The sequence below is a fragment of the Cyrtonyx montezumae genome, unplaced genomic scaffold (genome assembly GCF_038088225.1).
Source record: "Cyrtonyx montezumae isolate F1298 unplaced genomic scaffold, pur_monq_1.0 scaffold_7, whole genome shotgun sequence".
NCBI classification, from domain to species: Eukaryota; Metazoa; Chordata; class Aves; order Galliformes; family Odontophoridae; genus Cyrtonyx; species Cyrtonyx montezumae.
In genome coordinates, this window is record NW_027072078.1 from 26,194,748 (window position 1) to 26,219,942 (window position 25,195).

The following is a 25,195-nucleotide window of genomic DNA, read 5'->3' on the forward strand; positions in this document are numbered from 1 at the left end:
ACTGCCACTTGAATAAGGACTTGTTTTTTACTGCCCCAGCCATTCCCAGGATGCCTTCTTTAGCCTCACCTCACATTTTTAACATCTGCATGCAGTCATGTTTCCCACATGTTTATAAACCCTACTCAATTTCACTTCTGGTTTACTTCTTAACTAACACTGAGGTCATACACAATTTCACTGCAAGTTAAATGCTTCATAAGACTCATGCAGGCTCGTGTCTGAAATCAGCACCGTAGATCTCCAGAGTTTCCTCTTTCTGTTCCTAAACTTCCTGATGTTAGACCATCCCAGCAGCTGAAAAAATAAAAGGAAATCTGCCCAGCACCTACAACCAGGCTCAGGAATCACATTAGCCATTCTGCTCTTGTTGGGTTTACAAGGACTTAGATGTACCTGCTCCTGATGTGAACCTTCCCAGTGCTATCAGTGGAACACACCGAGCCACCTGCCCATGCTGGACAGTGTAATACAGAATCATAGAATGGCTTTGGATGGAAGGGATCTTAAAGTTCATCTAGCTGCAACCCCCCTGCTGTGGGCCAATTACCCACCAGATCAGGCTGCCCAGGGTCCCACCCAACCTGGCCTTGAGTGCCTGCAGGAACGGGACACCCATAGCTTCTCCAGGCAACCTACGGAAATTTCTCACAACTGTGAGATTTCCATCCTTTCAGGTTTTCATACAAGGGTTGAGGAAATACCTGGCAGAAATGTGGGTATAACTGGCTTCTGTCCAAAGAGAGAGGGATGCCTCAGTTTAGCACAGCTTAGACTGGAAACTTCATAAAATATTTAAAGATGTTTTCTATTCTTTATGCTCTATAAACTCTCCTAATATGGATTTTTTTTTCAATATCGCTTCTATATTTGTAAAAATTTTTATGATGACCCTCCAGACTGAAAAACCCTGAGGGAAACAAATGAAATGTTTTCAGGAACAGCAGGAGTTCCACAGGCTCCTTACATGACCCAGTCTTTGTATCTACAAGCTTTTTCTTAACTTCCCAGCAACAAATTAAGATGTCTATTTTTCAACCTGCTCTTTGCAGACATGGAGAACGATTTACCGTTATGCCCTGTCCTTACAAGCCTTTGTGTATCTGAAGGCTTTGTTCTTACTCAACGTCCTCCTTTCTAGACTCAACAAACCTAGTGCCTCAGCCCTTCCTCACCGGTCACACTGCTGAAACTCTCCTCATTTGTAATTCTCTCCAATGGACTACCTCCAGTTCATCCACACTCTCCTGAACGATTATGATCCCAAACTGGACATGTTTTCCAGCTAACACTGAATAGAATCATTTGTCATCTAGAACAGCCCTGTCATGTTGGAAGGTATCAACATTTGCCTTTTGATTGTTGCTTACAATGAAGTTCGTTCAAGTATAGAATCTACTACAATCTTTTTTTTCCTCCTTTTTTCCATAGCTTTGTTTTGCTGATGAGAATTGAGGCACAAATATTATTTCCAGAAGTCTAAAATTCATCAATATTTATAAAAACAATCTAAGATCTGTACTGGGAAAAGCAAAGTCTTTCTGTATAAATATTGTTCTAGCTATAAATACACCTGTGTTCTCAGATGCTTTGAAGTCAGTTTATTTTTGATTCTTTTGCGATTAAAAAACAGACCAAAGAAACAGTGGAGAACACCAGGCTGGTGTAGGGGACTGTGGGAGCTCTGCTCCTCCACGTACACCACAAACAGAGCAGAGGAGAGGCTCAGGGTAGGGTGGGTTGGGCTGACACCATTACAACCCTGGTTGCCTCAGGCATAGGGTAGGACTAGGGCAATAATCCCAGAATGTCTTAGATTATTGCTTGTGGACACGTGTTTGGGATTTTGTGTTATTTATATGAGACTGCAAGTGCCTGCATAAACTCCTGTATGCCCAGGGGAACAGCTGAAGGCAGCTGGGCCCAGCCAAGGCTGAGCTCCAGCCACAACGTGGAGAAAAGCCAGGGCTGATGGCCAGGTGCCTGTCCCACCAGCCCTGCTGGAGCTCCACCTCGGTGTGCTGCCGTGCCCCTGTGCCCACACGTGGCACCACTGAAATGCTGTGACCAAAGGAGAAGGAAAGAAAGGAGCCTGCAGCTGCCTTTGATATGGATCTGTCTCATCCAGAACTACTACTAATAAATCCTCAGAGTACAGACAGCTTGCCAGAGCCAGCGTTCAAAGGCAAGAAAGAAGGCCAAAATAATTTTGTTTACTTTTAAATAAAACAGATCCCTCACAAAAATGCTATTCGGGGAACTTTAATATTCTCTTTTGGGGAATTCTATGTATCGCTGCAAAAAACTGTCTCTGTTTTTCCTGGAAATAAAGTTGTCGTATTGAAACGAGTTCTAAGTCTCGTGTCTAAAATGTATGTCCCCTACAACCATCCATATTATCCCTATGTATGAATGTACTTATATCTACATATCAGCATAATGAAACTGCACATCCCTGTAGCATCACCCTGCTCCTGGCAGAGTGCTAGCTCGTGACCCCCATTACAAACACCTGTTTTGACATTACAGAGCTAAGCAGCTTCAGGTTTTAACATGCAGTGCCTCACTGCCTGCACGGAAATGGCTACAGATCATTACATACAAGAGGGCTGGGGAGAGGTGGGTGACGTGAACGAAGAGCACATCTTCAGGAGCTTTGAAAGCTGGAGTGGCTTACCAAGATCAATGGCACGTCATCCCAGGGGAGTGCTGAAAAAGCCTTTGTAGTTGTGCCCCCCTTCTGTCTGTCTGCATTTTGTATTTCTAAGCAGGCTGCACGCAGACTGTGTACTGAGCGTGCCTTCAAGCACACGTAGCACCTGTGTCACACGACATCAGAGGTGGCATACGAATCAAGAAGCTAACACAAAGAGTTGAGAGGGAAGGGGAACTGCTCTTATGATCTGATCAATAAGACGTCCATCTAGCAGACATTAAGATGCTCCCTAGCCCATAGAAAGCAGCATGTTTTTGTTCTGACTAAAGCACTCCAGACATACAGCAGGGGGACATACTGAAAATAATGATTTAAAAAAACCTGTTCCCCAAGAACAACATAACATCTAGTAAAAAATAAGTTACACTGCATCTGAAAGAGGCTTTCAGAAAATAGCATGCCACACGCAATGCAGATATCAGCCTCTCGAAAGAGAGCTTGCTACAGGAGGCAGCACAGAACCAGACTGAGTGGAGAAGCTTTTCTGAGCTGCTGAATCTGTTAAAAGAAATCATCTATAAAAATCATTACAAGGAAAGGTTCAAGATAAGAAAAGGGAAAGAGAGAAGAATCCTTTTCTCCTACAAGCTCAGGACAGTGATGTTTGTAGGACTCAGCTTGGTATTTCAATAAATAATTATGTTTTTTCCAATGAAACAACCAGCTAGACATGGCAAACTGTAATTAACACCAAGAAGCACGACACCGTTTGGCATGCTCACACCTTGTTTCTGAACAGGAGGATGCAAGAACTCCTTACAAGCTATTGAAAGAAACTTATAATTATAATTATATGCTAGTGTGATTAGCTCTTCTAATAATGCTGTGCCTATTGAGCACGCCCTATTGAAAAGCCCACATTAAAAAACATGCTGTTCCACAGATCTGTACGCTTATGTCAGGAACCCTTACTTGAATCTGAGAAATGAAAGAAACATTACTATGGAGATTAAGAAATTCAGTTTAGCACTGTAAAATAATATTATGATTGAATAATATTAGCATCAACTATTAATAAATGTGCCAGCATTTCCCATCATCAAACACCATATACAATTGCCTGCAGCTACGCCAAAAATTTTAAGCTGTGAAGGTGAACCCTGTGAAGGTGTTAAAAATTTCTCTGAGGCTTTGGCAACCTGCAACGAAACTTTGAGTTCAGGCAACAAATGCACACTTTTGAGCGTGTACAAAGGATCAAAACTGTGATAAACTCACTGCAGAAGGACTCTGGCTTTTGGTCATGCTCAAATGAACAACAGAGGGAACACAAGAAATCCCAGCACTCCGTGCTTGGAGCTGGATACACAGCTAAATATCATGGACGTCAAGTGATGAACAGGACATGATTTACAGTCCTGTCAGCTTTGACATAACCAATCTGACAGACATACCCATGTGCAACCTAGGTAAATACATTTTAATTTTGTTCCAAATCACATTCACTTACAGACTACTAAAAGGAATTCATTTGTTTAAGACTTCATCTAAAGAATAATAAGATCATAGAACAATTTGCATACACATGCAAATTGCTAAACAGGTGCTAACTATTTTTGTTATTAATAATAGTCTTTATAATAGAAACTCTCTTTTCTTAATCTTTATTGCAGAAAACAAAGATAAAATCTCTATGTAAAATAAGCCACACAATTACTCTCTCCCCAATTGTGTTGGCAATTTTAATTTGGATGTAATGAAGGATATAATTTATGAAATGAAGGTGCCTGCTACCATAGACCAAATAATCCATGTACTTTATAATGTATTCTCAAGAGTTAAATAGAGTGGTGTGATTCCTGGGGACTCATGAGCATACGCAGGCAGGTAGCTCAGAGTGAGCGGCATTTGCCTGTATAATGCAAGTAGGAATCCCTTGAAGGTGCTGAAGTCTGTTATAAGCTAACAGAAACGTGTGCCACCTTCCATTTGAAAGTCTGCTTTACTGATCCTTCTTTGTAGCTAATCACATTTGCTCCAATAGCCTGGATGAGTTTTCAGACAAGTCAGACCAAAGAGCCTTCTTTCAGGCTCCCTCCTCCTTCCAAACCCACTTGTGCTTCACCTCACAATCCCTACCTCCAGATCTACTAGTTATTATTACTTCTCCAGTAAAAAAAAACCAAACTATTTACTACCCTCATTTGGAAGATGCCCCCGGGGTTGCAAAAACCTTTAGACAAAGCACGGAGGGATAGATATATAATGCTGCAAGAAAAGGAGACATTAATGTTCATAAAGCAAGGCATTACCATTCTCTTCATCTCCTTGGAGACCTGGTGAGCTCCGAGGTGGTTGTAAAAGGGCCGGTCAACACCCCAGTGCGGTGGGTTGTGGCTGATGGAGTTGGTGCGCTGCCGGTTCATCTTGGCTATTGTGGCTTTCTCATCTTTCTGAAATAACAACGAGATAGAAATGTGTGAACAGCCAACACCCTTCTCAGTAGGTAAAAGCATGGCATTTTCCATACTTGCAGGAAGAGGGCATCTTCCCAGATATGCCAAACACATAAATCCTGCAATCAACTCAACTGTGTAGCCGCTAAATGGTCTCCTCTGCCCTAATGCCAGCTACAAATTTTGTCATTGGCAACAACTTCCCTGAGGTTTGGATGAAGTCTTTGAGTTTGCTATCAGAGACAGTTCTGAATCTTGGTTGTACTGGAAGCTTACTGCAAAACCTGTAATGCTGAAGGCCTGAAAGGTTTCATTAAAGCTCAGTGTGAACTGAAAGAGCACGAAACTGCAGTGATTATCTTACCTTACTTAAAGACAAACTCTTTAGGGCTTGACAATTTGGATAACAAACTGCTAAAACCTGCCTGCTTATTGCTTCGTAGAGGAAACCTACTTCAGGAGAATTGCTGCTTACATGTGTTTACCAAAACAATTAGATGAAATTGTTAACTGTGGGTTGCAGACAGTGCTCAGACAACTGGACAACATGAAAAAAAACCAAAAAAAACAATCAGTTGCTTTAAGCTTGGAATTTTTGTTTGTCCTAAATGACGGTGTTGGGCTGTTTTTGCCTAGAATCCATTTTCCTTATCCATTTATTTTGATTCCTTGCTATTCACTGTAACTTGTACCTGTCAAGAGTTTGCAAAATACCTGGTGTTATTTCCATAGAAACCAGAGAGTTAAATGTCAAATGTTATGCTGCCTTAAATTTTCTTTTTTTTTTTCCAAAGAAAAGTGAAAAAAAAATGCTTAAACTCAGTGCTGGGGAAAACCATCTGACTGAAAAGCACGAGAAATCATCATCACTTTTCTTGCAAAGAAGGGACAACGCCTATGACAACATTTCCCATGTGACTGAGAGCTCACCATGAGGGCACCAAGCACGTGGGCCAGGTGGCCCTGCAGGTTTTGTCCCCAAGGAAACACCAGCTGTCCCCAGAGCTGCAGCTGCCTCCATCCCCATCTGGGACCCACTGCTGCCTCAGCTCGAGCACTGGGAACTGCACCACTTGGCACCAGGGAACTTCACATGAGCAATCCTGACAGAGCCACAGGATCACCTCCAGGGGAGCAGCACTTTAAATGTTTCTGAAAATATGTGAGTGTGATGCAACGCTGATGGCTGGATTTCAGTTGGTTTGAGGTTTCTTTATTAGGAGCCATCACACTTTGCAGTGCCTGCAATCATTTGCAGCACTTTTTGTGTGCCTTTTTTTTCCACGTATGGATTTTTTTTTCATAGTTGGGCTCCTTGTTTTATACCACACGATTCCAGAAAACTGGCAGAAAATACAGTTCTGTTTTCTACAAGCAAATATACGTTGTCACTATTAAAAGTGACACTTCAATTCATTTTAACACAATTTAGTGAAGGGTTTTCTATCTGAAGCTAATCTGACACTCAAACTAGGCTGGGGACATACAAAGCAAAGCCATTTGGTTTACATTACAAATACCTTTACAAAAACAGAGGATAAAAAGATACGCAGAGTGGTTTTTCCCCACTAAGTCAGTTTGCTTCAAATTTGAGAAAAGCCTTAAAGCCTAAAAATGCAGATGTGTGCTAAGCTCCACTGGCCACAGAGTGACCCTCCCACCTGCTTCCAGCACAGGGTGACTGCAGCATTACCTTTTACTTCATGCCAATCACTTGATTAATTTGAGGGGAATAAAGACCTCATATACATATATTGGCACATCTGGATTAAGGTAAGGTTGGGACAAATGGGTAAATACATGCTTCTGAGAGAGGTATGCATTTATACCATAAATCATCCACGGCCACATGCACTTTGTGGGGATATTTCCCCTTCACTTTTATAAGGTTTATGCTGGATTGTTATCTGTGTTTCAGTGATATTTCTGATCAGATTAAAACACACATATAAATAAATAGTGGATTTTCTGTTTTCTCATGTTACATGCTGTGCTACTGTGTTATCTTGGACACTAGGACTTTGCTGTGAATATCAATACTTATCCAAGGGCATTTACTTAAACTTGATATTTTTAAAAGTAGAGAGAATTTATTTTCTGAAAAATAGCATATTCAGTGGCTGATGATAACAGCAAGGTCTAAAAATGAAGAAGTAGGATCACAGCTTTTGTGTGGAAATTTATGAGGATCCCTACTCTGTTTCTTCCTGCCTGATGGCAGCATGAGCACACCTTGCACACAGTGCTCCCTAAGGCAAAATAAAGCAGGAAAGAAGAACAACAAAAAAAGGAATAGAAGATGCCTTTTAGTTCTGTTCATTACAGGTACTACCAACAACAGGAGCAGGTGCAAAGGTTTCTGACACCAATGTGATTTTCAGATTTAAAGTGGCTACACTTCAGAAGACGTTGTGGGAACTTTTCAAATCTGAACTCACGAAGAGCCTGTAAATCGTATTCCCAGAGGTTTTACTGTGTTCCCACCACCAGTTCCCACACACTAAGTTACAGTAATACTATAGCAGAACCTCAGAAATAGCTGGGATTTTCTTACAATTATCAATTGCAATAAGCATGTCTGTTTCTTCTTTAGGATATGATCAGATTTTCCAATTCATGCAATCGCATTTAGGACAACAAAACAGTGATGCTGAGAAGGGATCAGGCACTTCTCATTCAGCTACATATTATTCCTTAAATCGCCTTGAAATCCTAATGACATGAGTGGTATTTCTTGCAGTAATACATAGTCTAAACATTGTGCTCGTAAATCTATGGGAGTGGAACCCCACGGAGTCATGATTAAATTTGTTAAATTGAGGAATCAACACGTTAGATTGATGGTGTTTTAGAAGAGTCACATGCACAGCATTTAAATGTCCATTTTGTTTCTTCAGCTGGACGCAGTTCCAGGACACTGTTTGGAAAAGAATGGGAATTGTTTTCCTAGGAGTTGCAGCCAAAGATTTGTTGAGCAGTTTCAAGGCCATCATCAACAATTCTTGGTGAAACTGTTGTGTACCTGCTATTGTTAAAAGAAACGCCCATATTTACTGTGACTGAAAGGCCTTAGAAATAAATAAACATTTTTTCAGTTGGCCGCCTTTGTGCACCCAGCGCAGCGTTGAGTCAGCAGTATTGCCCATCTGTTGACAGTCACATTTTGTTTCCACCTGTGTTCAAAGCTAAGGATTTCCCCAGTCTTCTGGCAATTTTGAGGGCTACAAAACTAACCGTAAACCTAATGTGCTGTTAAAGTTTTATTCACCTTAAATTTAGACCCATTTCCATTTGGACTCCACCAAACATGTACTTCTGCAACCTTCTGAGAGTAAAGATTCTGTCAGTGACTACAAGTGACGTGCTGGTTCTGTAGATTAACTAGTGTGGCACCTGACCTCAAAGAAAAGCAAAAGCTGGCCATAACCACTGAGCACTGAGCTCCCACCTGAACCCCAGAAACTCAGACAAAATAAGGACTTGGAATTGCAGAATCATTAAGGTTGGAAAAGACCACTAAAATCACCCAGTCCAACTGCCAGCCTATCACCACCATGCCCACCAAACTTGCACTACTGGATACTGCAATAATTAAATTGAATACTCTAAGAATAGCAGGGATGTGCTGGAATAAAGACCAGGAAAGAGGTTTTGAATAAAAGGCATTCCTCAGAAAGACAGATACAAAAGCCAAGAGCTGAGGTACAAAGCCATGTGTAAAGGAGTGCTGCGGTCTGCACAGTACATTTAAAAGTCTAACGTGAATAAAACAAAATCTCTCCACTGAAGGATGAAGAAGCTGTACTGGGTAATGCTAGGCAGTTCATTATGGTGCCTTGGGGCTAAGTTTGGGAATCAGTAATGATACACATAACAGTCTTAGCAACTTCAACTGATAATGCTCTGTTTATCTGGAAACACTGGTTTTCCAGATAAAGAATGAAGATGCAAAGCCAGTAATAGAGTTTGGGTAATGAGATTTCCTGTATTTATTTCTTGTGAATGTACTAAGCTCAATAGAAATATATATCCAAACAAATAAGAAAAAAAAAGAGTGATTCAGATTAGAACTCAGCATATATAAATCACCCTATATCGCCCCAGGGAAACAGATAGTCAAAAATCTACATCATTCCAGAACTGAAGGAACAAATTGTTTTTCTTTTCAAATAATCAGTACTGCTGCAGTCGAGGCAAAAGGGAACAGGGATCATAAGGGTAGGGTTATAAACAGAAAACATTACAGAAATTGGAAGCAAAACTTAAAATGTGCTGAATGCAGAAGGACGACCTCCATCCCAGATCTCTGCAAAACTGCCAAATTCAATTTCAGTTCTGGTAAGAGATACTTTTAATAACTATTTAGTCAGGGATCATGACACTGAACTGTAGAGCAGTAAACGCTGGCTTGGATTAACAGCCATGAGAGCATCCAAGCTTTTCTAAACAGAAAAAATACATTAACTATCCCTGGCCTTTTTTTTTCTTTTTTTTTTTAATAAAGCATTTGAGGGAGTGCTGTTGGGGAGAGTTGGCTTATAGTGAAAGAGCAAAAGATGGCTTTGAAGGAAGACAAATTAGGCTGGATGAAAGTCACTGGGAGAATTGCTCAGTGATTAGACTTGAGGCAGATTTAAAAAATATTTTCCTTACCAAATCTGGCACCAAGTGCAGCACTGATGGACTTTGTTAAGAGAGAAGCAGTGGCAGTATTTGACCAATAAGGGAAAAAGAATATTAGACAGCATTGGACATTTGAGGGCTGACAGAGCAGAAATGGGATATGAGGTATTTCAGTCTACAAAACCCAGGATCATTTCTTTAGAGATTACAGTCAAAATGTCACTTACTTCATTATCAGGAGTCACAACCATCTCTCATGGAACAACTATGAGACCCTGAGGTAATGCAGCTATGCAAGAGGTAATGGTTTTCTTTGCTGACTGGGAAAACTGAGTTTGTTGTGAGAGCCTGGGATTCTCTCTTCTTCATTGCAAGAAGAGATTAGAAGAGCTTGTCTCAGGATTGAAAAGACTGAGAGGGACAGAGAGGTCATAGCTACTGTCTGCAAGAACTGTGTGATGAACATGTATTGCCCCAAATAGCACTGAGGTAGATTTGGTGGCCCAAGGAATTCTTTCCAGGTACATTTTCCTGTCTACATTGTCTCTGCCTTGCTTACATACATTAAGAAACTCATCTCCAGGTGGAGTCCAGTGCCAAGTGGTGTTCCTCAGAGGTAAAAAATAAATAAAATAAAATAAATAAAAAGAAAAATAGAAAAAGCAACCAAAAGCTTTTATCTGCTCAAGTCCCTCCTGTTTTGGGCTATCTGAGAAGCAGTCTGGCACACTGCCTTTTTCACAGGGAAGTGTTTATTCACAAGAATATCAGCAGAGGACAGTGCAAACAGAAAGGTGAAAGCAGATCTTTATCGATGAGGACAGAGAAACCTAAGCAGACAGGATTTCTAAGTTCTGCAGTTCATTCTTTCAGTAGAAAGCAACTTTTCTGCATATCAGAAGGAAACCCAGGACTACATTTCCAGCTCCAGAGAAAAGCTGAAGTAATCAAAATCTAGCCCTATTTTTTTTTCTCCAAAACTCAACTAAATGTATTCCCGTTAACAGCATTCTTAAGAGGAGAAAATGCAATTTTCAAAGAAGGAATTCTGATTCCTGGAACAATAGATACTGCATAAATGTTCATCCTGTTTACTCTGTGCCAAATACATGGCATTAACACAGTGAATTAATTTAAAGGCTGAAAAAGTCAAGTAAACAAAAAAATGACAGAAAGTTTGAAGTTATGACTCCACATGGCAACAACAAGCAGAAAAGGTCTGACAGTAAATGCAGACATTTCATGCATTCACTGGAACTCTTGAGACTGTTGGGATTGGATGACCATGGACTGATGGACTAAGTATTCAGGTAATTCTATGATGCTTGTGTGAACTGGGGTATAGCTCAGGCAGTTAACTGAGTCACTCATGCATCTACTCTCAGCACAAAATAAAGCATCCTCACTGTTAGATCCTGCAGAACAAACCTGTAATTAAACTCCATTTCTTCTCCCCCTCCCCCCCCCCGCCTTTTTTCCGTATTCTTAATTCATTTCTCTACACATATATTAATAATTGTGTGCATTCATTCAGGTTTTCAATTGAGTTTTCTCACAATGCACAAGAGTCAGAATTAGGAAATTAAACTTGATGATCCACATGCAAAAAAAACAAACAAACAAACAAAAAAACTGCCTCATGCACTGCTGCCTTAAAGTATTAATTTCCACCTAAACTCAACAACAATATTTCCCCAATGACTGATCTTATCAGAATGTGCAGATGTGAGAGCTGTTTAAAATTTAGGCTCTACCAAATCCAGAGAACAAACATGAGAAACATCCCCTTCAAAAGGCTGGTGTTTCAGAAAGATGCAGCGTTTAAGCTGAAAGAAGTCTCGCAGTGCCAATTGAAGCTAAGTAGTTTGTGCTTTCTGAAAGGGCATCAGAATTGTGAAGTATGGTGCAGATACACCTGATCACATCTGAAGTAACAGCAGGGTTTTAATATGAAGCCTTCAAGCCTGAACTTGCACTCCTTGAATTAATAATGTTTCAAAGTTGGGAGCAGACTCATTTACTACACATGGACAACACCTTTCACTCTGCAAGAAGAATACAAGTAGTGCTGCTACAAAGTGAAAGCAACTGGCAGCCTGATTAAAGCAGATTTTACAGTACCTTCATCACCTTGCAGAAATCAGAGTCAAAGGGACAATATTCTAACATCCATCAAAAAACATTCTTAGTAGAACCTGACATTAGTTATTCCCTGAAAGGGACAAGGTTTTGAACAAGTATTTTTCTTCATCTAGTGGTATAAACCAGCAGAATGGATCGAAAGCCGTGCAAACAGAACAAACACAGGGTATGGGAAATGTTTCCCTTGTCCTTGCCTGGGACCAAGAGGGTGAAAATTCAGGCAGACAGGATTTATGCTCTCTCCATCAGAAGAGATGCTGCTAGCTAGGATCACAATGGCACGCACAGAGAGCTCTCTAATGAAAACCCCTCAGCTTGTGTTTGAGAATGGTAGGAACCCAGACACGACTCACAGGAACCCATGACTAAGTTAAGTGAACACTTTACGGTCATTACTGGAACAGACACAAATGAAAACCTGGCTAAATACATCACAGGAAGTCATCAAAATCAAGCAGAAATGGGAGGAAAAAGTGAAGTGCTACAAATTCTCCTGACATCTAACAAAATGTTCAAGGCAGAGTAAGCTGGCTAATGGTGAAAGCTTTTCTTGCTTCTGATCTTCCTATTAAGTGAAAGTGAATTTTCAAAGAAGGAGAAAAACTACTTGAAACTACTCACAAAGGGATAGAAGATGGCTATGGAGAAAGAAAGCTGCAGCAGTATGAGCAAATCAGGAGCCCCTCAAACTAAGCATTAAGGTCTATGACCTTGGGTAGCAATTTCTTTATGCTTCATTTTAGCTCAAAAAATACATTGCCATGAGCACATCCCTATTCTCCACTGCTCTGGGATGCAGCACGTATGAGCAGCACAACAGTAGTGCATGGAGACTTCAGCTGTAACAAATACAGATAAAGTGGTGAAAGAATGGGGAGAGGGGAACATTTTATTTTACATACGGAAAATCAAGACACAAAGATGTGAGTTCTCCACAAATCTAACTCTGGAATGGAACCCTCACATCTCTCTGTCCAGTCTCCTAGCCACAGGGAGCTCTCTGTTCAAAAACTATATCAAGGTCTGAATGCTACAGGTGCCTGCTGAGTGTTTTCACTGGCAAGGAGCATAATCCTGATGTTTTCTTTCTCTCCAGAAACCTACTGATCTCCACAAGGAGATGCAGACAGGGAGGTGACTGCGTGATTTAACAAGTCCATATAACATCTCCACCCCTGGAGATGGGGTCTGATAAAGGGTATTTTGGTCTATGCTCTTGAACATACCCAGAAATGAAGAAGTGCATTAGGTGTAAATATCAGCGGGGCCACTGACAGGCAGTGATACTCAGAAAAACCATACACTTGCACTGCAAGCTCTAGTGTTCTTTTTAAGATTGACAATTGTTAATGAGATTTACTGCATGAGCAGACAGAAAAACATCAGCTTCTTCCTTTTAGAAGATAAGGATTTTTCTTGAAGACTTTTTATACAATATTCATTAAGGAGCTTTGAGGCTTCATTCTCTCAGGAAATGAGGCAATGGTAACAAAGTAGTTCTGTATAGGTGTCACAGCTATTCATAGCAGCCATGCTGTTGGAACTCGTCACAAATACTTATTAATTAAATCTCATGGTAGCTGTATTTATGACTCTGGGTAGATTTAATTGATCTTTGATTCAGAAGCATTTGAAATGATTTTCTGTTGAGGCCAACCTTTATATGCCTGTCTGTACTAAGAATAGGAAAGCAGCACCTATACTGCAGAAACTGCTTACAGAAATATTACTGGGTAGGCTCAGTTAGGTGATGAAAAAATGTTTTTTTTTTCTGGTACTGAAGTCTACCATTGTTTAAAGAATACAAACTAGTGATAATATCAACCTAATTTATGTCATAAAACACGATATATTGGCTGAAGTCCATTTGAATGTGACTTGATGCAAGTTCAAATCAACAGTGCCCTAATAGCATTATTTTGTGCAACTTGATCCGTGTCATAACAATAGCTATGACCTCATCCCACTGTCACAGTGTCATTCATCATTACAGGGGGTCAGATTTTTCCATCTTCAGAAGCAAAGGCTGAAAAGTCATGATAAGAATTGCTCTAAACTTTATGTTAGTGGCAATACAGTGAGCCAGTGGATAAAAATATTTTTGTTTTTATCCGTTTCTTTAAGAACTTGCACAAGTATTAAATGTAATAGAAAAAAAAAAAAAGCAAAACTATGTGAAAAGCATCCTTAAAAAATCATTTTGAAAATTACCCAGGACATACTCTGATAGAATTAGAAAGTATTTGGTGCAGAAACCTTTGCAGAAGCTGGCTACACTTCTTTGTGCACATGGAAAAGTTCAGGAAAAGGAGAGTGAAAGGCCAGATGGTCAACTGCCTTGCACACAGAGTCCTTGCTCATCTAAATTAGCTAGTGCTCGCTCTGCTTGGACGTGTTGGAGACCACCTAGTTTTTAAAAGTATCTGAAACTTGCATTAGTTTTCCTGACCTTACCCGTTTCTGGCTGCATCGTACGATCAAGAAGGTCTCAATACTGTGCTCTTTCAGATAAGCATTGCGTTCCCCTCCAAAGCCCAGCTCCACCTCGTAGTCTCCATTGAGATAGTTCAGGGTTGCTTTTGTTATGTGGATGCGCCTTACAGGAGACAAAAGATAAGACAGTTTTGTAGGTCTGAGAAATTATCATCTGTCTATAAAGTCAGTTTCTGTCAGTAACAGACTCCATGTCCTGCAACAAATGAGCAATAAAAACCCACTTATTTAGCTGTGCCACTACACTTAAGAGATGTGTACCACCAGTTCTGTCTGTTTTAGAGGAAGCAGGGAAGGAGACAACCTCAAAAGTGAGAAGCATGTTACGTATGCATTTACAAGCACATCTTTAGATACATTCACTCTAACAGATACAATTTTTAGCAGATACAGACACTTCAAAGTCTATTTAACAGGCATATGCAATACATATTGTAGCACATATCTTTTTTTTTTTTTGCACCCCTTTAGTCACTGGTACAAGAATACCCTGTAGAGGTAGCCCATCAAGTATCATCCAGCACAGAGAAGACATGGAAAGTTGTTTAGAGCAAATATCTGCCAGAGACAGGGTGGCAGCAAGTCAGACTTCGCTTGATCCATACAGTGCTGAAACAAGAACTCACTCAAAGGTATGTTTCAAAACAGAAAGCAGGACTGAAACAGCTCTTCTCATAACAGCCACCAACTAAAATGCTCTCCAGCAGGTGTTGCCAACATACAGCCACATCTCCTTGAAACCACGTCCAGCTCTGCCAGTGTTCACCTAGACTTCTTCTTTTCCACTATAGCTATCAGCTTTGTTTCACAGAGAAGGATACATCCATCTTGGGAATTTGTAGACTTCGTGTAACCCAAGACTTGTAGATAGAGAACTAAATGCCCTTGCAAACATCTGCAAATGTTTAAAAAGATATAACCACAGCTAACTTTACAGCAGGTATACAAACTGTCAAAACCTCTTTTCCCCATTTCCACACCTCACTGCGAAGTGTCAGACACAAAACAACACCTAGGTGACCACGACAGCTCAGATGAAGCAACTTACCCAGCTTTGCCCCCTGCTTCCATGTGGTTGGCTAATGTAACATCATTCGACCACACATCGAACTGCCACTTCCTAAGGCCCAAGACCCCACAGTGAACTCTCCCGCTGTGGATTCCAACCCTCATGTTGACGTTTACTCCTGTCACTTCCCGGACTAATCTGAAAAAAGATATGGGAAAAGAGACATCACTAAGAACTGCATGTTTGTAGTCAGTAGCACAGAACTGCAACCAGAATACAGATACCCATAGTGACCTATAAATTATTCATGCATACACACAGTGCTGCTCATCCACGATAACAGGACAACAAAACAAAACCAGACAGACTGTACTGTACTTGGATGGCCTGGCTGGCCAAGCATTGTACTAATTAGATTAGAGGACCCCTTGGAGTAAATCCCCTGAACACACAGAAAAGTTGAAAACTCATGAAAAAAATCTTTGGGAACAGTGAAAGAAGTAAAGCACTGGTCTCTGATTTCCATACCAAAGCTGGACATAACCTGCCAGCACTCAGTCTCATTAAGACTAATAGCATGTTTCAAAGAGAAAAAGGAAATGATTTCAGAGATCTTAATTTGTCCATATGGCACCATGCATCAACTGTTCCACAGATGAAACACGATATGTGTGTGAAATACCCTACTGCCATTGGAAAGCTTGAATGGGTCTTACAGCTGCAGTCAGAGCAGCAAAACCAGAGAACCACATCTATTGCAGTTACTCCAAACAGGCTGCTACAAACACTCAAGCTCTGATTTTAATGAGGTCTTGGATGCTCTGTTTACTCCCCAAATGACTGCTGGAATACTTTGTGGGTTTTGCCCTTTTAGGGCAAAAGTTAACTTCAAGAATTGTTCACATGAAACATATATTCAGGAATGTGGGTAGGGGAGAGTCTTGATGAAACCATCAGAACAATTCTGCTTCTCATTATTGCTGGTCATACCATTTCCAGAATGCCTGTTTTCCATGGGGAAATTCACCTACATTACACAGCACAGTCCTTTCCTTTGAGCTGTTACAACCTTGCAGGGTGAAGTCATGCTTTGTATCCACCAGATTTCAATCTCTTTGGTCTTCAGGTTCATCTACTCCTTACACCATCTTGGACATGCAAGTCCTCCTAACATCAACACAGATCTATTTAAGTTTTATCTACTGATGAAAATGAATGGTAAAGACAGACCAATTCTGGATTCTAATTCACTCCTCACAATGTGATGTTCACCTTAAAAGACTGTTCAAAACGTTTCAGGTCCTACCCTACACTTATAATAACCTCCTCCTTACAATCTCTATCTTCTGATATTTCATTTTCTACTTGCTGAACATTAATAAAAATAATGAATAAGGTAATAAACATGTTGCAAAGATTCCCTAGAGGGGAAGGAAAGCTCCACACGTGTTGTTGAAACAGGACAAGGGTACTTCTCCCAGTATGGTTATGGAGAAGAAGGTGACCTTCATCAGACCTGGTAGCAAGCAAATAAGCTTAGTTACCCTTTATAAATGAAATGAATTGCTTTTTGTTACCTTTTCATTTTTCAGATTTATACCAGAAATACAATGAATTTCTGAACTGCTCTTGCTGTGTACAGATGAAATAAGCCTATAAGCAGGTCCTAGTGTTGGTGAACCGTACAGTTGAACGTTATTTGTTACCTGAATTGTAAAACCTCATAGTTATGATCCTTAGGGTAGATGGAGGAAGGGAAGCAGGGGTACGGAAAGCATCATCACCTTCCAGACTTAGTAAAAAATAACACTGTTACATGCCTTCATTCTACAGTAAGTGGGAAACCAGTTTCAAAGGCTGCTGAAGAGCTATTTTTAAACAAGCATCAACTGCACTTCAACTCGGTTTATTTCAAGGAGAGGTGGGCTGTAGTTAATCAATGAAGTCTAGACATCTGAGGTGTTACTAAGCCTTGTGGGGGTTATGTGTCAGGGTCTATGGATTTCATCAAGTCAGCTACTGCAGAAAGTAAGACTTTTGTAGTTGATGTACACAGAATTTTCTCCACAGGGTTAGTTCAGTAAGAACCTTCTTGTGTTTGACAAGACACTCTGTCACCTGCCACTTAACTGTGCTTCTCATGGAAGAAATAGCATCTTTTCAAGGACTACTGAAAACTAGTTACTTACAACTCTTTTTATTTTGCATCTTGCATACATAGCCCAAAAGGAGGCTAGAGCAAAGTAATAAGAGTTTAGACCAGATAAGAGCTAATAGATCTCAACAACGTACACTGTATGCAAAACAAGGGAGTTCTGATGCCTACTGCTTTTTGAATAGGCTCTCCTTGTTAAAATCACTGCTCTTCAAACTATGCATTTGTGTTGAGAAAATGATGCTGAGAACTGTGGGTGTCTACTTGTGACCTGGCAGAAATCCAAACTAGAAGAATGTACTGTATCAAGCTCAGACTAGGCATTCCTAGTCTTTACCAAGATTACGTAAAATCTCAATCTACTTACAGAGGAAAATGAGAAGAGAACTGCATAGAGACATCTCTGCTAGTACTGGGGATATTTTAGATATTTTCACAGATTAAAAAAGAAAATAGAAGACAAAGGAAAAAGGCACAGATTCTCTGGGCAGAAAGGACAGTGTAGATATTGAGGTCAGCTCAGTTACCATTCAAAGCTGACTGAACTTTGTGTCTAAATTTGCATGCACCCATGATAACCAAGCAGACCTAAATTCCCCAAATTCTGAAAGGACTAGCACGTGAGAGCTTACACCTGAAGCAAACATTGTTGAATATTGTTTGTGATCCTCCAAGTAATATTATAAGATAAGAATCTCAGCTTTGTTACTTCCCAAAGATGATGGTCTGGACAAATACAGAACAAAAAATTAAAAGAAAAATCCAAAAATGGACATGTAAGTAGAAATAAAGTAAAATGCATCATGGATGTGTCTTCGTTTGTGTCAAACCAACCTTGTGGGTTTCCTTAATAATTTGTCTAAAGTCAAAAAGTGCTAAATCTGACCCACTTGGAACACGTGGGGAAGGATTAGCTTAACTAGAGAAGACAGATTTTAGCCGAGGAGTTGCATCATGAGTAAAAAGCTGATTTAAAGACAGATAAGTACAGAATGACTGGAATTCAATAATGTTATTATTAATCCTCTGATTTTACATTTCTGTGATTCACTGGAATCCTTTGGGAATGAGACTTCCACCAGCTATGGTATCCTTTGCCTTTGACATCAGGAGATGGAGCTCTGATCTCCACATGGCTGTAACGGACTCAAGCATCTGTTTTTCAGCTGTGAAACCATCGTCCCATTTTGTTTTCTTATTCCAGCTGGTTTCTACTGGCATCAATTCCCTGGCTTGGCTACCTTGCTGCAATGCATAGGAGATCTAACTGGAAGAGAAACTCAGTTGCTATTTGTTCTGATATTCTCCATGGGGAATATGGTACTTACGAGATGGCCTCTATCATATCCATTCCCATTTCAACACAGCAATGTGCATGGTCAGCTCTTGCTTCTGGCAACCCAGACACACAGTAATAGCAATCACCCAGGATCTTGATACGTAAACAGTGGTTCTCCTAAAAAAATAATAATAATAAAGGAGAGAGAAGTATTCAGCTTATATTCATGCTTGTAATAGCTTGCCTTTTAGGGCAGAGAATATTTACAGAAATCCAGTGAACCAGCACAGTATGTCATTCTTGCAACAGGAAAAAAAATATATCAGAATTATAAAAGAAAACTTACAGCTGCTAGCTTATCAAATCTGGCAAAGAGCTCGTTCAGCGTCATGACCAGCTCCTGAGCAGTGCACTGGGAGGCCAGACTTGTGAAACCCTCTATGTCTGCAAAGAGGATGCTTGGGAAAAAAAAAGAGAAAAAAAAACAACAAAAGTGTCATAAAATTTGTTGCTGATATTTGTGTAAGCTCTGGGGTAGAAGTCCTGGATTGGTTAGACATGTGAAATAGGGGTGTCCCAGCCCTACAGGAGCAACTGCTATAGAGTTTATAAAGGGCTGAAAACCCCATAGTCTTTCTTACTCCCACCTCTGCTCTGTGACAGAAAATGTACTGTATTTGGAACCAGAGGTGCTGCAATAAAGCTACCAATCATTATTAGCAGCTAGGTTCTATTACACAACGGTCAAGTCAGTCCAGTCCACTTACCATTTTCTTCATGATAACGCTATCTAATTCTCAACTCTGTTGTAGGAAAACCACACACCTCTGCCCTCTTTGCCCAACCTCCTCCCCCAAAGTGCAGCCACAACATAAAGTCCCTATAATACACAGAGCCTCAGAAATTATTCTGTCTCAGAAACAATTACAACACTGGAAACAGTGATTTACAATCAAACATACCCATTATGCTGCGTATGAAACTGTTAAGCAAAACAAGCACCAGATTCTGTCTATACAGATCTCAGATAGAATTTATATACGCAAGCACATTGATGTAAACATAAAACTCGTGACACTTGCTTATCTTATTGTATTAGAACTTTTAACAACTAGCTGGTTTCTTCTTTGAAGCTGCAAACTGTATTTGAATGAAAAGAGAAAATTAAAAATGTAAATAACAAGCACTTTGAAATTGTTTCTTCTTCATAAAATAAAGTCTTGATGCGTGCTCGGCAACTGCAGAAACTATGCTGTCAGAGGTAATTCCATGTAATGTCTTCAGACAGGAAGCAATGACAAAAAAAAAAAAAAAGCAAAAAAACCCCAAAACATTTTCACAAGCATTTTTTGCAAAAATCCTGAAACACTTTTAATTCTGGCATGCTTCTCATACTCTTTTTCCACATTTCAACTCCAATAAATCACCAACCATATTGCATTACATATTTATTTGCTAGTCAGACTGAGGTTAAATTGTACAAGAAAAATACAAAAGAGGAATGCAGGGACGTCTGAATCAAAATATACTTTGCCATTTTTAAGAACACTTGACAAAACACACACAAAATATATCAGTGTTTCACATATTTACAAATAGAAGCAAACTTCCTGAAGAAATACACTTGAAACAAATCTTCAAAATGTCTATACTGCTCTCTAAGCAACTTAAGTATGTTTTCATATGCAAGGCAGGAATAGGCAATTCATCCAGCTTTACTGGCTGAAACAAAACGTATCCTGTTGAAAGCTGAAAATCTGCATAATGCTTTTGTAACATGACTGCTAACTTTTCAAGAGTGGACCATGTGTCACACATGAAAGACACAACATATAAAACGCATAAAATCAATGCAAACCCATTCATTCCGAGGAGAGTGGATTTGTTCCCTTTCTATCATGGGGCAAGCAGCAAATTCTTTACTTGAAGACAAATTCACACTGATTCTGTGTGTGTGACAATAGGAGAACTACAGAGCAAAGAGCACAACACAACGATAGGTATATCTGAAAACTCTACACAGGGATACCCTGAGCTGCCTCTGCATGCCCCATTCAGAAAATTATTGCCACTGTACTGTCCAAATAAACATGGATAAATGACTGAAGACTGCCTTCTCCTTTCACCATTACTACTGTGCCAGATAAATGCATCGGATATTCCCAAAGGCTCAACTGCAGCAATATTTTCAACCAGGTAAACGAAGCAGTTAATGGAGACCTATGGAGCCAACTTATGCACAGATTCACAGCCTTTCAAATTCAAAATACCTGATTACAACATTTTCTCAAGCTTGTAACTTTCCGCAGGCAACCAACAAATTGGTTTTTGTTTGAATTCTGCAGCTAACTCCTTTGGGTTGATCCTACTCTTGCACTTCCAAGGACAGCTGCAGCCCCACACACAGCACACCAGCCAAGTTCTTGAAAACTGCAATTACAAGCAACTACAAATGGGTTTATTATGAAAACAAAACCTGTAATGTTGCACAATGGGACTCAAAAATGCATTCTGTGCATGAGCTAGTAGCAGTATTTGGAAGTTAATATTGTCTGATGTCTCTGTTAGAAAGCCAACATTTATTCCATTAGATGCTTCTCTGAGTAAGTGTTTTGTATGAGGAAAAAAGAGTGCATAAAATAATTCCAGCAGAGCCAGCTTGATCATTTTGGAGAGGAAAGTCAAGGAAAATATAAGTTTCGTTCATCTAAAGTAAAGGAATGATTCAGTTCTTTTTTAGATGCTTCCAGTCTCTTCAGAGTCTTTACCGTGGACATGACATTAGGCAGTAAAGGAAAAGAGCTTCATCTGGCATGTGACTTCTGCTGTTTATATGAAAACCTGCTTAGAATTGGTTACATGTTAAGTAATCCCTTCACATGACTCAGTTTTTGCACTTTGTGGTTAACAAGAAGGCATCTGTCTGCACTGAGTGTGGTGCCCTCTTCCATGTCTGCTAACCTAGTAACACAGCAGCAGCAGCTGAGCACTGCAGATTAGAAACAAACACAAGCACATATCTAAGCAACTGAGCCATCAGAAGATGCTACCTGGGCTCTCATTGTCCATTTTGCAGCACGAAGGCTGCAGGGGACAGAAAACCTCCTCAAGGCACAGAAAGGAGAGGGCAATGATCTGTGACCTGAAGACAGAGAGAGAAAAGGCACACCTGTGGCAGCAGACTGGAGAAAGGAAAGCACACAAGTGCAGAAGAAAACAGCTGTTTCAAAGTGGAGTCCAGCCTGAAGCCTCTGTCCTCTGTTGTCAACAATAAGATCTGAGAGCCACTAAATCACATTTTACTCCTCCCTCCTGCCTCATCTGTTCCCACAGTATGCTCCTGCTAGCACTGCTACAGCAGCAGAGACAAAAAAATGAGCTTATCACCCCCAGTCCTGCCAATGGCCCATAAAAGAGGAATGGGGATCAGGTGTTGTGCCATGCCACTTCTGTTCCTTTTGTTACTAGCCCCAGTAACCCCTAAATTCACCCTCACCCTTCCAAAATATGCAACAGCCCAGAAGCTGTAGGAAAAAAAAACAACAAACCTATCAGACAATGGCACGTGAACTTGAACCTGTGTTTAGCATTTTTCTTTAAAAAGAAGCCTGTTAGATCTCCTTCCACACGCAACATACACTGTGAGGCTGCAGGAACATCTCCTACTCCTGCCACTTCATTGTGCTGAGACCACGAGCCTCTTAAGCGCGGAGCTTCTCCCCTACCCCTGGGTCTCTGTCCACAGTTCAGTTCCGACTTTCATTTCAAACTACCCTTAGTAATGAGAAGATTGCTACTGATGATGGATGATTGTAATGAAGAGCACAACTTAAACTGACTATTTGTCAGACTTCAGAGGGCAAGGCATTTCCTTGCTGGTGGAAGCATAATGCCAGTAATAGGCCTTCCTTGTGCCAAAATCTGGGGTAAATGGCAGTGGTCAGCAGAAGGTCAAATGACATAATTCCTACACTTATAAAATAACGTGAGATAAGTGAGTGGTTTAGAAGTAGTATTACATGAAGCTGACTGGAAGGGATTGACCACACAATCTGCAGTCTGGGCTTCATCAACTATTATCAGCACAAGGTCCCAGTCCCTTCTGGAAGGCTATTACTGTGTGGAAAAAACTGTTTCACAAGTAATTAAAGTGTTGTAATGGCTTCAGAGCTCTCAATATATTTTCCACTTCATCACTGACTTCAGTTACCATCTGATTTGGGTTTTGTCCAGCAGTAACCAGGGTATGGCCTCAAAAAAACCCACCAAAAAATAGTTCTGGGAAGGAAGGGCAAGAAAAGGGGAAGTGACATTGATTTTACTAGGTTTTTCAAAAATTATCTGTTTAATTTAGGTCAAAAAGTACCACAAATTGTGTTATAGGGTAGAGGTGAATACTTTCCTAAGCTCCTATTTCATCTCCTATTTCCAGCAAGAACTGACTCAAGACTTCATAGCTGTACGAGGCAAGCTGAGCTTTGTGGCTGCTGCCCTATGTGGCTCATGACACTGGTGGAGAAGAGAGATGAGGAGGAGCTTGAGAAGCTTCCAGATCCTGTCCTCATCCCTGCTGCTGAGAGCCTGCAGTAGGAACCTGTCTGGCCGGTGGGGCTGTCCCATGACGCAGGGCCCACAGAGGCCTGCAATGGGGATCAACCCAGTTTCTGGGGCTGTCCATGCCCAGCACCATCCATTGCATATTAAGCACCACTGTAGACCATTTAAAAGTGGCTCCTGTAATTCAGGCAATCCTCAATGGGACTGCACAACTAACAAACCCTAAGGCAGAAGCATTGCAGCATCCTCTGGATGGCAAAGGAGAGAGTTCTTAGCAAAAATGTGGGAAAGGAGAGACATCTTGCCAGAACGCAAAGAACCGAAGGAGTAGGAAGAGCTAAGCAAAAAGTGGGAAGCAGGAAAACCACGAGATTTTTAAAACCCACAGACACCTACACAGAGTGATTTTGAAGTGCAGCCTTAAGTATCTGAAGCTAATAGAGTTATCAAAGCAGGGATGCAACACAGCCAGGTTTCCTTGCAAATGTAGGATTGTTCAAAATGTTAAATTAAATCATCAGTGTTTCTAATGTAAAAACAAAAAAAACCCCAAACAGTTGTGTTCTATTTTGAATCATGTGCATGCCGTGTACGCCAGCCACAACATAAATCAAGCAAGGCAAGAAACACAAACCCTATCACCATCACAACGGTAATGCCAGTCATGAATATAAACACCATGTGTTACTGGAAACTGAACACCACAGGCACTGCATGGGAAACAACAAAACCCCAGACTTGGTAAGCTTTAATGACTTATAAAAACAGCGAAGTGCATCTGACTATATGTGAATCAAAGCCACGGTATTTTACTGTAATGAAGGGTACCTAAAAAGAAAAGCAAATGCACCAAAATAAAATAATAATCACTCACTAAATACAAGCTCACTAATTTGCATTCATGAGTAAAGGTGTAACAAGAGAAAGTCATTTGCTGTAGACACAGCACGTGCATGTTGGTGAATTCACTAGGCTAATTGGCAAGGATAACGTCTCAAGCGTGCTGCTGTTATTTTACACCACCACCCACTACTATTGGTGTTGCCAGTAGTTAAGTAACACTATAAACAAGTAAGGAGAAAGAAGGATGGATTGATGAAGATGACAGTACTCTCAGTTGAAAGGCTGGGTTGAGCCCTGTAATAGCAAATGAAGTTTCCACACAGAATCTCAGAATGGCTGAGGTTGGACAGGATCTCTGGAGATCCTTTGGTCCAACCCCTGCGCAAGCAGGGCCACCTACAGGCCATTGCACAGGACTGTTTCCACGTGGTTTTCGAGTACCTCCTTAGGCCAGCATTTCTGGAGCAGTTGATAAATGAGCCAATTTTTGTACTTGGACATCTATTAAAGTCAGTTCTCTGCAAGCAAAGTAAGGACAAAACCTGTTTTACGGTTTATGCTTCAGCATCATAAATGTAGTGCTAAATTCATCTAGATGTTCCCAGAGTAGCCATAGCATCACTCTTCTCTTTTATACCGATACCCCTTGGGGATGTCACGGCATGGAGGTTCTTTGTGTGCTCTCTTCTTCCTATTTATTCTCACACAAGATTTCAGCTTCCAGAAAGTGAGAAAACATCATGATACACTTACCCTCCACTATTTAACAGAAGCAGTAACAAAAGAACAAACCAAACGGCATAGAGGCTTAAGTATACAAACGGAGTGACCACAGTCTGGCAGACCAAATCTGAGCAAGAGCAGCAAGACCCAGCTAAGGAGGTGGAAGTGACCCACACAGCTCACTGCACTGAGAGACAGCCCAGAGTCCGGCCTGGCAAAGGCTGCTTGCTACTTCCAGATCAACTCAGGTCTCAACAGC

The 25,195-nt window shown here is 40.6% G+C and overlaps 1 protein-coding gene across 1 annotated transcript in view; it reads right to left on the reverse strand.

The window, feature by feature from the left end:
• Positions 1-25,195, reverse strand: part of ADCY5 (adenylate cyclase 5) — a 192,309-nt gene that overhangs the window by 34,712 nt on the left and 132,402 nt on the right. The window contains exons 4-8 of the mRNA XM_065751180.1: positions 19,160-19,271; positions 18,863-18,990; positions 15,419-15,577; positions 14,332-14,473; positions 4,969-5,109 (exon numbers count right to left, since the gene is read on the reverse strand). Of these exons, the coding sequence (XP_065607252.1) occupies positions 4,969-5,109; positions 14,332-14,473; positions 15,419-15,577; positions 18,863-18,990; positions 19,160-19,271 (682 nt within the window). The remainder of the gene's footprint in view (positions 1-4,968; positions 5,110-14,331; positions 14,474-15,418; positions 15,578-18,862; positions 18,991-19,159; positions 19,272-25,195) is intronic.